This window comes from Moschus berezovskii, chromosome 28 (assembly GCF_049115385.1).
Source record: "Moschus berezovskii isolate FMDL1 chromosome 28, NW_MosBer_1.0, whole genome shotgun sequence".
In the NCBI taxonomy this organism is placed as follows: Eukaryota; Metazoa; Chordata; class Mammalia; order Artiodactyla; family Moschidae; genus Moschus; species Moschus berezovskii.
The window spans coordinates 25,714,992-25,731,426 of NC_142487.1; the positions used below are offsets into that span (position 1 = coordinate 25,714,992).

The 16,435-nt window shown below is 49.0% G+C and overlaps 1 protein-coding gene across 3 annotated transcripts in view; it reads left to right on the top strand.

Annotated features, from left to right (window-relative positions):
• The first annotated feature begins 370 nt into the window (after positions 1-370).
• The window catches only part of NEDD4L (NEDD4 like E3 ubiquitin protein ligase), a 368,536-nt gene continuing 352,471 nt past the window's right edge, over positions 371-16,435 (top strand). Inside the window, exon 1 of one of the 3 annotated variants that reach the window (XM_088833450.1) lies at positions 371-710. In XM_088833450.1, coding sequence (XP_088689576.1) covers positions 663-710 — 48 coding nt within the window. In that variant the 5' untranslated portion in view covers positions 371-662. The remainder of the gene's footprint in view (positions 711-16,435) is intronic. The other 2 variants (XM_088833453.1, XM_088833454.1) reach the window with 2 other exon arrangements.

Genomic DNA, 16,435 nt, shown 5'->3' on the forward strand with positions numbered 1-16,435 from the left:
ACCCCCTTGAACAACCACGGCGAGCCCAGAGTTCTTCGTAGAAAGACCTCGGGGAAGAGAAAGGGGACTTTCTTGTAGAAAATGTCTCCAGCGCCCCCAAATGCCCAGCTCGCCCTCTCCCCCAAAGCGGAGAGGAGGGTGGGTCTGCTCCCAGGGCCGAGCGCCCGCGCTCCTCCGAGACCTGCCACGCGGCCGGGGGCGCTCGGGGGCGCCGAACCCCGCCAGCCCCGCGGCCCGCCCCCCAGCCCGGCCCGTGATTGGCTTGGGGGGCGCGTGTGCCCGCCCCGGCGGGAGGGGGCGGGGAGAGCGCGGGCCGGGAGGGAGCGGGCGTGGGGGCGGGCGCGCAGGCTTCCCGAGCCCGGAGAGCGGGCTGGGCGAGGGGCGGAGAGCGGCGGGCGTGCGGGAGGAGGGAAGCCCGGGGGCGCCGCGCCGCCGCCGCCGCCCGCTGCACGGCGCGCGCTCGGGAGTGCACGGCCCGCAGCCTTCCGGGAGGAAGCGGCGCAGGCAGCGGCCGGGGCGCGAGCGCTCGGGCCCCTCACCTGCGGCGCCCGGCCGGCTGTCCCCGGAGGCGGCGGCGGCGGAGGAGGGGAGACCGGCCGCCCAGCCGCGCCGCAGCCCAGCCGCCCGGGAGCGCCTCCGATCCCGCGCGGGGCGCCGGCTCCATGGCGACCGGGCTCGGGGAGCCGGTCTACGGACTTTCGGAAGAAGAGGTGAGCGGCGCTCCCTTCCCCGCGGGACTCCCCGGGGAGTTCCCGCCCGGCGGCGGGCACTGGGAGACCCCCTTGGACGCTCGTCGCCCCCCCACCCCCGCTCCTGCAGGGGCCCCCCAAAGGTGGGCGCGTCCGGGGGCAGGGGTGCTCACGATCCTCCGCCCGGCGTCTCGTCCTCGCGGCGCAGCGCACTGTTGGTAAATAAAGCGGCGCGAGCTGGGGTTCCCTCGGCGCTCCCCGCCTTTGGGTGCGAGGGGGGCGCTTGCGGCTCTGCGCCCGCGGGTCCCTGTCCTCCGCGCCACGTCTCCCGGGGCCGTGGGGCAACTTTCCGCCTCTCGCCCCTGCAGCCCTGGAGTCCATGATGGGTGTCGCGTTTGGAGAGACCCGCGCAGCGCGGGGGAACCCGGGGCCGCGGCGGAAACGTGGATTGTCTCCCCCCCTGGAACTTTCTCATGAGGGTGTCAGCAAGTGCTCTGCTGCGTGTGTGTGTGCTTGTTACGGTGGGAGCGGGTGAAACCTTGTGAGCCGAGAGTGTGCATTTCGAGGTCTTTGGGGGTGGGAGGGGGAGATCCCTCATGGTGGCAGGTGCTGCTGGAAACTTGGAGGACGCTTGCAGCCCTGCCATTTCACCCCCTACCCCCCTTAGGATCCAGCACCCCTGGGGCGGGTGGAAGGAGGAAGCTCCATTGATCTTTTTATTCATGAAGCCAATTAAGTAAGCCACGCCCCCGAGGCTGTCGGCGTGCCTGGAAAGGGCTTTGTTTTTCACCCTCACTCTCTCCTCGCGGGTTCCCACTCCCCCCTTTTGAGGCGATCCTGCTAACTCACTGCTCAGCCCTCTCGCGACCAGCCAGGCTCGGCCCTTATTGGTGTGTTGCGCTGCCAAAAAGAGGGGTGGGAGGCTGTCGCCGGCGCGGCGTGACGGGCAGGCTGGATGGAGCAGGTAGGAGGGGTTGGCCATCTGGCCGGGTGCGCGCTCAGGTCTGGCTTCCCTTTCCAGAGGTGAATTTACAACCCATGAGGCATTACTCAGCGGGGAGGTATTTCCTATCCTGGTTGTGCATTTCATGAAAAGTTAATGCCTGGAAATTCAAGGATTTCTGGGTTTCTCTTTTTTTCCTCTCCTTTCTTTTCTGAGATCCCATCTTTCTCTGGTGATAGGGGTGGGGTTAATAGAGAGACTCTTATCTGAGACTCGACAATGTTATGGCTTCTCTCACGTCAGCTTTCCTATCCTGGTTTTGTGTGTGTGTGTGTACGTGTGTGTGCGCGCGCGCATTCCGTGTGTAATGGAATAGGTGTCTTAGGGTGGGGAAAGTGTCGGGGGTACGTTTCAACCCCTCCCTCCTTTAACGGTGCTTGGTAAAGCTTGCTGTGGTATTGATTTTATCAAAGAGTGATCGCAAAGCAAGTAATGTGATTGGCGTTTCCGATCATTTTGCCATGCTGGACTTTTGTAAAATAGCCCCCTTTCCGTGCAGTTAACCGAGGGGATGGATGAAAAGTAGCTTTGTTTCGTTTACCCAGGGGGATCTCCTCTCCTGGTTTTCTCTTTGAAGAGCTTTCTCTTTCATTCTCTACTTCTCCATTTAATTAGTAGCGATAGAGGGGCGGCAGTGAGCTTTTAGAAAGGCGGTGAGATACACATTCCCAAACAAAGGGGCAGGAAGTATTGTGGGGGATAAAGACGGCTGCCTCTCATCTTAGGTCTTTTTTTTTTTTTTTTTAGTTACATGATTACTCTTAAAATCCCGGAAAAAATAAATGTTTTATAAATGAGCACTTTGGGAAATGCAACTGGGTAAATGAATCACACGCATGTCAGGGTAGCTTGTGCTTTGTCTGCGTTTACAGCTAGTGTCAGAATCGACCCAGAGCACATCTTACCACTTTTGTCTAGGTGAGTTAATTCTGGTGAACTTAACTGGCGTCTAGGGTGAAAGTGAAGGATGGAATGTAAACAGAATCGAGGTGTGTGTGTATGTATGTGCATAGGATGACTGAATTCACTCCTTCTAGTTGCTGGAGGGGGATTTGGGGCTGTATGGGGAACAGCAGGAGGCGATGAAGACATTATATTGAGTGAGTGAGTGATGGCCAAGTTGCTGGTACTGCTTTGTTCTACACACACTATATTCCAAAAGACAGGTCACAGCCATTTCAGCTTCTACTAGGGGTGGGGAAGAAATTCAAGGTGGTTCTGATGACTTCACGTGTGCGCCGTACTTGCTTTTTATGGGTGGTTTCATGCTGTCACGTTGCCCTTCAGAAGATCAGGGATTGACTTCGTAGAATATTAACAAGAAATGGTTGAATTTGCACAGCTTGCTTTGTCTTCCTAAATTAGCCTGTGTTAGAAAACAAGGGGAAGATTTGAGCATCTAAGAGCTCAGTGGAACAAACGTCTTCCCAAGGCATGCATTTCAGCTCATACGGTCGGCGTACAGTGGGTCATCATCACCCAGGAAGATATTTTGATTGCCAGGTGGAAGAGTCACCTGATAAACCTATTAGCAAAATAGGCATTTGTCCCTAGCAAATTTCATAGACGTATGTTTGTGTGTTCATTGGAGGTTGATGAAAAGCATTATTGTGTGTTTGGCGGGCACTGAGTTGTGCCCTGTCATGGAGAGGCTTTAGCTCTAGGTACTGCTGGTGCTGAAGCACTGCATTAACCCAGAAAATCACGGGATGCCAAGACAGAGGGCATTGTTCCTAGGTCTGTCCAGCTTGTCGAATGAAAGGGATTAAATGCGGGCTTGCTTGTGTGAGCGCGTGTGCTGTTTATTTTTTGCTGTGCCTTCCTGCCCAGGGTTCCTCTGGGGAATTATGGTTCATATTCACCAGATCCAAATTAGGTCCATTTAGGTAATCAGATTTGAAATTGCTATCAGATGAAGGCCTTTGGTGTTGCAGGGGTTGGCAGATTCACCAAATTTCTGACTCAGGGCCCAGCATCAGATTTGGTTTGGAGTCAGAACAGTTTGGACTAGTGTCTGCATTTGGCTTAGTTCCTTGGTGGCTTTTTGTTTTGGCTTTTTGTTTTTGTTTATTTTTTGGCAAGCTGCAGCACATTTTGGCACAGTCTACTCGTGAATATTGCTGTTAACCTTCTGGAATATTTTATTACAACATAAAAATGTATCCTTTATTTATGGGATTTTCTGCTGAGTGAAAGTTTGATAGCTTTTTCCTTAGGTATGGCACTTAAATTCTTTTTTGGTGGTTAGAATGAGGCAGACGGCATAGAGAGGAAGGCCAGCCTGCCATGGGATGGTACGTTGCCGTCCCTCTTTACTTCATACAAACAAGGGTGTTCCCTGTGTTTTAGGCCTTTGTATGCTTCCTGTCTCATTTAGTCCCTCATAAAAACCCAGTGAGGTGTGCTGTGGCGTACAGCTGAGGAGTGGAGGCTCAGGGAGGCCAAGCAACCTGCATAAGGACTCACGGGGAATAAGTTTTCGAGCCAGGATTGGAACCTAGTTTGAGTCTACGACCCTCGTTTGTAACATGCTCCCTCTCTTCCAAGTATCTTGAGACGTCTTCAGAGCTAAATTATTCAGGATAAAGTAAGATGGACGTAAATGTCAGGGGTTGTGAACTGATGGCTTCCAGGTCGAAACTGTCCAGGGACCCTGCTCAGTGTTGTCAGTGTCGTGTTTTAAAGCCCGGGAATTTTCACGGAAGATGGTAAAATTGACTTCACTGGAGCCGCATGCTCACCTGGCAGCAGTTAGTGGATCTGAGTGTGGCTCTTGAGATCATGGCAGCTGTGGTGTAGTTGCCACGGTCTCCTCTGCTCCCCCTTTGGCTTCGTCGTCTTGCTCATTTGTGTATAGTTACCAGCTTCACAACGTGTAAGCTTGACCTTTGACATGGATATTGTATTTTCTTTACTCCGAGGTGCTGTCAGTTTTAAGATGCACTGCTATTTCATGCACCACCACAAAAAGAAAACTACTTTCAAGCTGTGATATACTGTTGATTTCATGAAGCAACATTATTTTAGAGGTGTAGAATATGAAAACTAGGGTGTTTTAGAGTTCCTGAATTACTCTAGTTGGAAGCCTGGGATAACCCTGGATCATCAATTTCAACATTCACCGCCCCTACCCTGCCCTCCCCCCAACTCCCCCAATCTGAACAATTTTAAGTCAACTGCTAGTTAATTTTTGCTCTTCTCTGAGAAAAGGGCTGGACTCAGAGGGCTCTTAAGTGGGCATTAGAGGAGAAACGGGAAGCCTGGGCCACCTGACTTAGCCAAGTATGAGGAATTAAGAACTGTTAATCAATAGAAGGTGGTCCGTGTGTGTTTTCAAGAGATGGCTAAGAGGCCATGCAGGCCATCTTTGCAGCTGTGCAAAAACGGGCACAAGATTGCTTTCAGAAATCAGTTTGGGTATACTGACTGGATCTGAAGGAGGGTGTGAGAGGCTGCGTCCCCAGGAATGTTAGCCTTGCCCTTCATCCCAACTCCAACTGCCTGAGTCAGGCCTAGCCCTGCTGATCGACGAACTCTCTGCCCAGGACGTGGGCTACCCCATTTACACCTGTGTTGTTACCGCTGGCATTTGAGAAAGAAACCTTAAAAAAGAATGGGTTTTGTGGTGACATTTGAAAGCAATTTGAAAAAATATATATATAATTAAATATAACATTAAATAAATATATGTATTATTTAAATATTTAATATTAAATAAATATTATATATATTTTCTTTCAACATAACGCGTTGTTTTAAATTCTCTCTGTAGGTTTTTCTTTGCTTCCAGGAGTCTGTAGAATTTGCAAGCAATTGACATTTTAATGTATATTCTGTTTTAGTTTTATTGAATGTTTATTATGTCACTGAAAAGTAGTGTCCTTAAGGAATAAATTTTTTTGGGCAAAAGCATAGAGTGGTCAGTGAGAGTCCTCAGATGATTGCAATTTCTTTTCCATGCAGAATGCAAATTTAATTTTATTTAAAAATTTTATTATGTATTTTTGGCCTTGCTACATGGCTTGCCGGATCTTAGTTCCCCGACCGTGGGTCGAACCTGTGTCCCCTGCAGTGGAAGCTTGGAATCCTAGCTACTGGACCACCAGGAAATTCCCAGGATGCAACTTAAAGGAAGTGGTTGAACGGGGCCTGGCATCTTTGTTTTCAGTGCAGTGAGTGACCATATCCCCAGGAAACTTCCTTGGAAAGCTGTCTGGGGATTCTCGGAGCTTTAATATGTTTGATATACCTCGATAAAAACATTGAATAGCTCAAAGAAGAAATCCTCGATGTTAAGAATGGTTTTAGAACTATATCACAGCAGTACTTTTGAGTTCCTGCTAAACTGCTTCTGCATGCCCCTGAAGGGAAGAACCTTTTTCTTCATTGCTAATTAATAACCTTTCTGTGTTACGCAGTTATTTATATCACTGTAAAAACATGATACTATGTGACTTATGGAAGAAACAAATTAATTCCTCTGTGATAGATTGAGATTATATTAAATTTCTAATTTTGAGTTAAGACCTTTAAGCCAACTTTACTGCTACTCTTAAATTTTGGGTCCTAGACAAGTAGCAGCAATCAAAAGAGACCCTAAGTTGAGTTTTTAAGCTTTTTGATGCGGTATGTCTTTGAATAAGTGATTCTGTCTTAGTGATATATTTGTGAATTGATAACAAAGCAGACTATAGTCTTTTGACAACCCGTGTAAAAGAGGATTAAAATAATGAATCAGTTGTATGATAATGATAAGTGTTAGGGTTGTAGATTTAGTGAAGGGCATGAGAAGCGTGACAGTGTTATGTTCTGCTTTTATATTGTTTCTCTTCCAGGTCACAGTGTAAGCAAATATATTTCATTTTCCAACCATAGGTGGCAATATTTGTACTGTTTCTGTTTAATGATATTACTGTTGGCTTGGGAGTTGTTTGTTGGTGGAACATAGAAATGGGAGGATAATTTAGAGATGAGGATAAAGAACCTAGGTTTAGAAAACAATATTTTCCCAAAAAGATCAGTTCTTTACCAAAAACAAAGTGATATTTCTCACTGTGGGCAGTACCAGGAATCATCTGTTTTCTAAATTTTTCAAGGTTCCTCTTACCCAGAACATATTAACATTTGAGGGAAGTGCAGGTGTTTGGATTTGGGGAAAAGCCCCTACAACATACGAATGCACAGGAAAGATCTTTTGAGAGCCAGCCTCACCTCCTTTCTTCTTGGGTACGTAAGGACTCTATAATACCATTTGTGTTGCACAGACCGTTCCATAGTGGCCATCACTGACTTTGAGAACGAGCTGATAATCATCACGACTCCCAAGTATTGAATTGCTGGGGATATTCTTGGTTCCCGAGGCAAGAAGGAGGCTCAGGTTCTAACAGAGAGAAAAGCAGGGAGTCAGGATCTGGGACACTTATTTCATGGAAATGCAAGATATCGTTATAATCATAAAACTTTGTTCTGAACCCATGTGGCCTGAATGCTAACTTTACTGTAATAGTTTTAGGTGAGAAAAGCCATATTACATAAGCGCATCCGGGGTAACAAACTTAAATTGGACACTTTAGTCGACTTTTGGTCCCTGATTTCCGAATCCCATATTGATTCAGAACTGGCTGAGTTTAATGGCGAGGGTGTCAGATTCCCGTGCTGTCATCAGACTCACTGCTTGGTGACTTCTTGGCAGACAGGCATCCACTGAGAGGCTTCGTATTCTTTTTATGCCTCCTGTTCACTGGGAAGAAAGGGCCACTCAAAAGGGGCTTCTTTTAGTGTAAAACGCTGCACGCAATGTGAGATCTATCCTACGTAAAAGGACCTTGGCCGGGTTTGTAGAGTGGGTGGCCCCAAGAATGGAATGAACTTGCCCAGGGAACAGTCCCATTACTGGTTAGGGTCATGGCCCATCTCCTGGGACTGTCAGGGCTTCCCAGATACACTGTTCTTCCTTTGGAAAAGACCCTGATGCTAGGAAAGATTGAAGGCTGAAGGAGAAGGGGGCCGCAGAGGATGAGATGGTTGGATGGCATCACCGACTTGGTGAGCAGGCTCCAGGAGTTGGTGATGGACAGGGGAGCCTGGCATGCTGCAGTCCATGGGGTCGCAAAGAGTCAGACTTAAGCGATTAAACAACCACCACCAAAGATAACCTGAAGTGAAATTTTGATGGATCCTTGAGTTGCTCAGGTCACCTCCGTGGCCACTCCTGTCTTCCAGGTGGAGACGGTGCGTTCCATTTTCCGTGTGACTTGGTCCCTGTGGACTGAGGGAGCAGATTCGGGAGGGGATCCTGTGGAACAGCCACAAGGACCTGGGCTGTGCCTCTTGTGAATCTTTTGTGTGTGTTCGCCTCTGATTCTTGGTCTTGCCTTTGTTCATCCAGTTTCCATAGTTTAATTTTACTCCCCTGTTCAGCCCCATTCGAGGCGCGGCTCTTCCTGGCCGCCTCGGGTGCCCTTCTGGGTCATGCCTTGTGTCTTTTAAAGCACCTTGGGAAGCTGGATGTGCCCTTGTGGGTTGATGTGGTGATGAGGTGGACGCGGTGGGAAAGATGGACAGTGCGCTCCCACCTGGCCAGAGGTCACTTGGAGTTGCCCCTGTTGAGCATCTGTTTTAACGGTTTAAGCTTCAGAGTTAAACTGTTTTTTTGTGATCTGTGTTTCCAGTGTACATTTTGGTCACCGCATTCAGTTCAGTTGCTCAGTCGTGACCGACTCTTTGCGACCCCATGAATCACAGCACGCCAGGCCTCCCTGTCCATCACCAACTCCCGGAGTTCACTCAAACTCATGTCCATCGAGTCGGTGATGCCATACAGCCATCTCATTCTCTGTCGTCCCCGTCTCCTCCCACTCCCAATCCCTCCTAGCATCAGAGTCTTTTCTAGTGAGTCAACTCGTCGCATGAGGTGGCCAAAGTATTGGAGTTTCAGCTTTAGCATCAGTCCTTCCAATGAACACCCAGGATCGATCTCCCTTAGAATGGACTGGTTGGATCTCCTTGCAGTCCAAGGGACTCTCAAGAGTCTTCTCCAACACCACAGTTCAAAAGCATCAATTCTTCGGTGATCAGCTTTCTTCACAGTCCAACTCTCACATCCATACATGACCACGGGAAAAACCATAGCCTTGACTAGACGGACCTTTGTTGGCAAAGTAATGTCTCTGCTTTTTAATATACTATCAAGGTTGGTCATAACTTTCCTTCCAAGGAGTAAGCGTCTTTTAATTTCATGGCTGCAGTCAGCATCTGCAGTGATTTTGGAGCCCCCCAAAATAAAGTCTGGCACTGTTTTTTCCACTGTTTCCCCATCTATTTCCCATGAAGTGATGGGACCAGGTGCCATGATCTTTGTCTTCTGAATGTTGAACTTCAAGCCAACCTTTTCACTCTCCTCTTTCACCGCATTAGACGTCATCAATGCGGGGACTCCCAGGTAACTTGTGAGTGAGCGAAAGTCACTCAGTTGTATCTGACCCTTTGCGACCCCTACAGTCCATGGAATTCTCCAGGCCAGAATACTGGAGTGGGTAGCCTTTCCCTTCTCCAGGGGATCTTCCCAACCCAGGTCTCCTGCACTGCAGGCGGATTCTTTACCAGTTGGCCACCAGGGACCACCCCCCCATCCCGGCCCCCGCGCTGTAACGTAGCAGAAGACAAACTCTCTACTAACTTTTCCTGTTGTTAAGCTGGAGATGTTTGCACCAAAAGCGTTAGTTTTATTTACATGTATTCAGTTTTGTTTTTTTTTTTAGTGCTGGAAGACACTTTGGTTTTCCCAGAGAAATGAAAGCAGGCCTACACTACTTAGAGACTTCTTGTGCTCGGCAAGCACTCAGTATTAACGATTCATGAGAAAAAGTGGGTGTATGTGTTTCCCGCTAAATTCAAAGCTCTGCGTACTTAACGACTCTCCCAGCTGCCTTCAGCTCCTGAAGAATGGGACTCTTGAGAATCCTGTGCTTTTTCTAAGCTTCCATTTTTTTCTCTCTTTTCATCAGTGGTTTTATCTTTGGGTGTCATCAGAGCGCCAGCTTCAACTTAGGCAGTTTGGTTTGGAAACGGGAAGGAGTGTGGGTTTTTCTTTTTTTTAAAGCAAAACTGAGAATCAGTTTGCTTCCTTTTATAGTTTCTTCTAATTCTTTTTGTGCTTTGTATGCTGTGTGCGATCATTGGAGACATCTGCGATTACAGTCAGTCAGTTGGTTTTTAAACTTTGAACCGGCTGTATCTCCTCCTCGCCTGTTAACTCCTGAGGATAAATGAATGTGGTTCTTGGACGGAGCTGTACCCAGAGGGAGCTGAACTCTGTGTGTTCTGGAGTATGTTTATGCTGATAATTAAGAAGTTGGTATGGGCTGTGCTGCCTGCCTTTGAAATAGGGGTCTTAATTGTCTGCGTGTTATTAGCAAAAGAGAACATTTAAGCTGGAGCTAAAAGCTTTTCCTTCTCTGCTGGGAGAAGTGAGATGGAGAATGTTATTTATTGTGCAGCCACGAGGGTGGCAGAGGGGTGGGGAGAGACAAGAGTGTTTAATAACACGGAGATGTCAGTAATATAATAAGTGGAAAAAGTAGGTTACGAAACAGTGGGTGTGCTGTTTCTTCACAACAGTAGAATCCTATTGTGGTTTAAAGTGTTTATGCCGAGCAAACATGACCAGGAATGTAACCAACCCATGATGGTGATGGCAGTTAACTTTGAGCAAAGGGATTGCAGTTACTTTTGGTTTTATTTCTTTGCTTGCTTAATGTTTTGTGTATTTCTACTGCGAACTTTTTTTTCCCCTCTTTAACGTAAGAGTGAGTCTGAAAATGAGGTAGAAAGAAACCTCCCAGATGTAGATACTTCAAGCTTTGGGCTTGTGTGGCCCCAGATGGAGAGTGTTCGTTGGGTTGGGCATGTTTTATCAGCAGCCCCTGTTGTGCTTGAAGCCAAGGACAGCGAGGTCATTGCAGTGCCCGTGGTGCCTTCTAGGAGCCTCCCAAGGTGGGAAGCGGAGGGGAGAGGTAGAAGGTTGGTTATTTTTTCAGAAAAAGTGGATGTTACATCCGATTCTTTTTTTCACCCGGCAATTTTGCAAACCAGGTGTTTCGGTTTCTCTACTATGGACACGTACGGCTTGCATTTTCACCCTTCAGGGTATTGTGGTTGCACAGAAGTCGTCTGAATCTTTAGTAGTGTTCTGACTTTCTCCTGTGCGCACTGTGAAAAGTGTGTCCTGTGATCAAACTCAGATTTGTTTCTGTTTTGTTTTCCTAGGTTTTGAGTGAGAGGTCTTGTCATTGCGTCATCGCCGCGTTGAGGTGTTTTCTGAGTTGAGCGTTTAGGTATCAGAGTGATAACTACACACAGCCGCAGTCTTAGGCACAAATGGTCGAGTGGCCGGAAGCCCTTCTTTGTTTCTCCTCCGAGCTGAGTTCCGTCCTTCAGGTGTCAGTGCTTCCCGGGCTGTGTTTCATGGTGGTTCCATCCTGAGCAGAAGGACAGGGTTGGCCAGTGCCATGGACCAGCTAACCTGGGACGTGTCTTTCTCCCCCCTCCCCATGCGGCTTTCAGTATTTCTGAAATAAGGATTCATCTTCCAGTTGATAAGTGTGTTTCGTGTGGTGGTAGGTCCTTCACTTGCTTATCTCCCCCGCATCCCTCATCCTCCCCAAAGTTGAAGTTGGCCAATCTCAACCTTGTGTGTTATGGTAGATTCTTGGTGGTTGTCACGGCAACTGCAGCCTTAATCTCTCTTGTTCAGTTATGATGTGTCTATAAGACGCCCCCACCTGGACCGTAGGACACGTGCCGGGTCAGTGATGCCATCAGGGAATCAAGTCCGTTTTTCAATACTCCGCTGTCTACAGCCCGGCCCGGTCCAGAGCCTTTGCTGGTCTGAGATTGGCTGCCAGTGGCAGTTAGAGCTTTGTTCTCCTTTTCTACTTGCAGAGGGAAGATAATCACTTTCGGTGGCTTTCTGCTTAAGATTAAGAAAATCTCGTTCCCATAATCAGCCGGGAAATCTCCTGTTGTGTCTCCCTGGCCCACAGAAGCTGAGATCTGCGCATCCCTCAGCCAGCCAGTGGGAAGGAGGGGTAGGATTACTTTTATTGCCTTACTGTCCCGGCCCTTGAGCTGGGGTGAGCCCCATGATGGCCCCACCGTGCACCTGTTGGATAATTCATTCACCTTCAGAAATGTCCATGACCTCATGGAATCTCATGCTCCCTTTCCCCAGAGAGGCAGCCCAAGTATTCATGTAAGTATTGCAGAGATCTCCGGGTGATACACTGCCACTTCTCCTCCACCTGAAAGTTGTTTTTCTGTTTTTTTTTTTTTAAATATCTAGTGACTGATGTAGTTGGTCACTAGATCCATCTAGCCTCTGGCAGCAAAGAAGGAACAAGATATTACAATAAACCTTTCATTTGGAGAGGAAGCAAGTAAGGAATCTGAGGGTATGGTTGCTGGTGGAACAGGAGTAGCAAGGAGCTCTTGCATTGCTCAGCCAGTCCAGCTGCTTCTGGCTCTGCTGTTGTGTGTCCACTGTGAGGGTCTTCCTTGGTCCCTGTCTCCTGCAGCCTCGTCTGGATGGATAGAATCCAGCAGAGTGCCCTCCTCTGGGGCCCTGCTTGGGACTCAGGGTGGTATGTCTGGGGGTTCAACAGCCAAAGGCTAGTATCAGTTGAGTGGAATACTTGGCAGTATTGCTCCCATGATAACTTAGATTCCAGTTTTTGTTTTTTTTTTTGCTTCCGGTCAATTCCATGGGCTGGTAAATAAACGACAGCCAGTGATCTTATCCAGGTGAAGTCTATGCTTTGGGAATTTCTGTGTCTTAGTGACAGGTCTCTATGCCCTGCTCATCCCATCGCTTCTGCCTCGAGGTGATTTGAAAAATAGTCTCGAATGAAGTTTGGGTAACAGAGAGCAGGGCACTTAAACTCACTCTGCTCAGAAGAACCTTCTCTGGACTGGGATCGTGGGACTCACAGGACCCTCTACCTGCCCCGGCCCTCTTTAGACATTCCAATTTTGTTTATAGTGCAGTTTGTATCACAAAATCTCTAATAGTTGGGGACGCTTGATTACAAGCAACAGCGACCCACTCTGATGAATTTGAGCAGAACTGGATTTACTGAAGGCATTTTGCATAGCCCAGAAGTATCTGTCAAGCGGTAGAGTCAGGCCTGGGCAGTGGTCAGGGACAGAGGGAAGCTGGACACTCAGAATCGCAGCCAGAGAGCCTGCAGGGAGCATCTGATGGGGCCCCAGGGACCCTGGACACTGCACGCCGCCTCCCACACTGTCCCCACCCACCTCAGATGCGGCATGGCGGGGGCCTCCTGTTGTAACTGCCTCAGCCCTCCTGTCTCCAACGTGTGGTGGGCGTCCCCCCAGCCACTCTCAGGCTCAGTGATTCCGTAGGTGGAGTCCCAAGGTCCGGAAATGGTTAGAGTTGGTTACAGCAAAAGGATAGCAAAGCGAAATCGGTAAAGGAATACAGGTGCCCGCAGTGACATCGGAGATCAGCGGGGAGCTTCCGGGAGGCCGCCTCCAGGGGCGTCAGGCAGGGCGTGCTCCATTCCTCTGGCCACTGCTGGGACCACGCGGAGGAGATGCTGTCTCCCGGGGCGTTCTTAGAGATGAATGCCCAGGCTTTTTGTTGGGAACGGATTGTGTTAATGCCCCCTGCCTGCTGCTAAGTCACTTCAGTCGTGTCCGACTCTGTGTGACCCCATAGACGGAAGCCCACCAGGCTCCCCCTTCCCTGGGATTCTCCAGGCAAGAACACCGGAGTGGGTTGCCATTTCCTTCTCCAATGTGTGAAAGTGAAAAGTGAAAGTAAAGTCGCTCAGTCGTGTCAGAACCCCAGCGACCCCACGGACTGCAGCCCACCAGGCTCCTCCATCCATGGGATTTTTCTAGGCAAGAGTACTAGAGTGGCTTGCCGTTGTACCACCTACTAAAATTCTGGCTCCCAGGAGGAGGGCAGGTATTGGCACAGACGGTCTGGGCACCCTTCACCACTGGGGGCACGTTTGTGTTGGTGGATGGAGCTATGTGCACTCACGTTCCTGGAGCCAGTCTCGCAGGCGCACTTGCGGACAGCAGCCTCAGGCTGCTCCCCTGCCTCTTTTCTGCCCACTCTCCCTTGTGTCTCTGGTGGGAAAGCTCCAGCAGGAACCTCTGACTGGGCTCACCGCCTCGCTGCTGGGGTGTCTGTTTCCCCCCCCCCCCCCTTAGACTTTTGGTTTCTGCAGTGGGAGATGTTCCCAGCCTGCCCCGGAACTCACGCTGTGGGAATCCCCAAACACAGGAAGTGGTTTCTGATGCTGGGAAGTGCAGTGTTCCTCCTCCCAGAGTCAGAGCCTCGGTGGGGAGTGAGGCTAAGTAGCGTGAGCCTCTGCTGTGTGGCCATGAGGAAGAAGCTCTGATGCGTTTTTGCAGATTTCATGTCCTTGAGGGGGGCAGCGTGCCCCCCCCACCCCGTGCTGTGGAGGGGTCCATGCTCTCCAAGAACCCACAGTATGACAGGGGTTCAGCGGAGACCTGAGTGAGGGGTTGATGGCTACTCGAGGTTTGGGGACAGAATATTCCAGACTGGGCGGACGGGGTGGGTGGATAGCAGACACAGAGGCTTGAGGAGCAGAGAGCGAAGCTGGGTGCCTGGGGTGTGTCGGGCAGGGGTGTGGACAGAGGCCACAGGGGGCCGATTGGGAGGGCTGGCTTTTCTCTGCAGAGTTAGGGAGCCACTGGACGGTTTTAAGCAGAGGAGTAGCAGGATCTAGTTTGTGAAGCGCCTCTAGGGAGAAAGGATTGTTGGGGGAAGGACATGAAAGAAAGCAGGGAGACCAGTCCGGAAACTCCAGTACTGATTGGTTGGTTGGGAGGTGATGGTTGGCCGGGGTGTGAGGAAGGGCACGGTGCCATGTGGTGAGGTGGATGGGTTTGGTGTGTATTTTGGAGGAAGTGCTTGGGTCTTGATAGATGTATATGGAGTTACCACCCAGGGTTTTGGTGTGAGCAGTTAGGTGGTCAATTACCTAATAATAAGGGAAAAAGGGGAGATCCAAAGGTGTGTTTTGATTAGGTTAAGAGTAACTTACCTACTCGGGCTTCCCTGGTGACTCAGTGGCAAAGAATCTGCCTGCCAGTGTAGGAGAAGCAGGAGGCAAGAGTTCGATTGCTGGGTCAGGAAGATCCCCTGGAGGAAGAAATGGCAACCTACTCCAGTATTCTTGCTTGGGAAATCCCAAGGACAGAGGAACCTGGTGTGCTGCAGTCCATGGGGTCGCAAAGAGTCAGACATGACTGAGCACGCACGCACTCTAAGGGGATAAGACCAGAATGGACTCAATACACCGGCAATATCCTCCTGCCCAGATACGGCCAAACCATCGTGTGCCTGGTGGTGTGAACAGAAGGTTCTGTCTGCAGCTGGAAAGGTGTTGGCGGCATGAGTTGAGGCAGCAGACACGGTGCAGCAGAGCTGCACGAGACTCCAGGGAACCAGCTTGGTGGTGAGGAGCGTCGTTGGGTGCAGACCTAGTTTCACACTTGCACAAATGAAATACCAACCGAAGAATTTGAGTCAGCACAGAAAGGAGCTTTGAGAATGTTTTACCTTTTGAACTGAACATCAAGCGTGAAAGTACTGTTCTGATGAGTGGTTGAGAACCACAGTTCACTTTTTTGGATTCTCAGACCTTATTTCTCCTTTCAAAGCCCTTGTATATAGTCTTAGATTTTGTATATCGTTCTTTCGTAACAAGCACTTGTCTTGTTAGAGCGAGGCTGGTCTTAGGACACAAAAAGATTAATAATTGCAGGAAGGGGCAGGAGTGACCGGTAATGGACGATTTGATGAATGGGATGAGGTGGGTTGGTAAGTCCCAACGTTGGTAATATCCTGTTGCTCCGGGGAGGAGGGACTTCCCAGGTTCCAAATCTTCTTTTTTGTTTGTTTTTTTAATAATTAAAAAAAAACTGAAGTATAGGAAGTTCCCTGGTGGTCCAGTGGTCAGGATTCCACACTCTCACAGCTGAATGCCTGGGTTCAGTCTCTGGTCGGGGAACTAAGATTGCATATACCACAAGTCATGTGGTGTGGCCAAAAAAAATTGAAGTATAGTTAATTTACAATATTGTTAGTTTCAAGTGTACATCAAAAGTGGTTTAGTTGTACGTACATATATATGTGTATATGTATATATACTCAGATTTTTTTCAATTATAGTTTACTACAAGATATTGAGTATAGTTTCTTATGCTATACAGTAGATCCTTGTTGTTTGTTTATTTTATATCTAGTAATGGCATCTGGTCCCATCACTTCATGGGAAATAGATGGAAAAACAGTGGAAACAGTGTCAGACTTTATTTTTTGGGGCTCCAAAATCACTGCAGATGCTGATTGCAGCCATGAAATTAAAAGACGCTTACTCCTTGGAAGGAAAGTTATGACCAACCTTGATAGTATATTAAAAAGCAGAGACATTACTTTGCCAACCAAGGTCCGTCTAGTCAAGGCTATGGTTTTTCCCATGGTCATGTATGGATGTGAGAGTTGGACTGTGAAGAAAGCTGATCGCCGAAGAATTGATGCTTTTGAACTGTGGTGTTGGAGAAGACTCTTGAGAGTCCCTTGTACTGCAAGGAGATCCAACCAGTCCATTCTAAAGGAGATCAATCCTGGGTGTTCATTGGAAGGACTGATGCTGAAGTTGAAACTGCAATACTTTGGCCA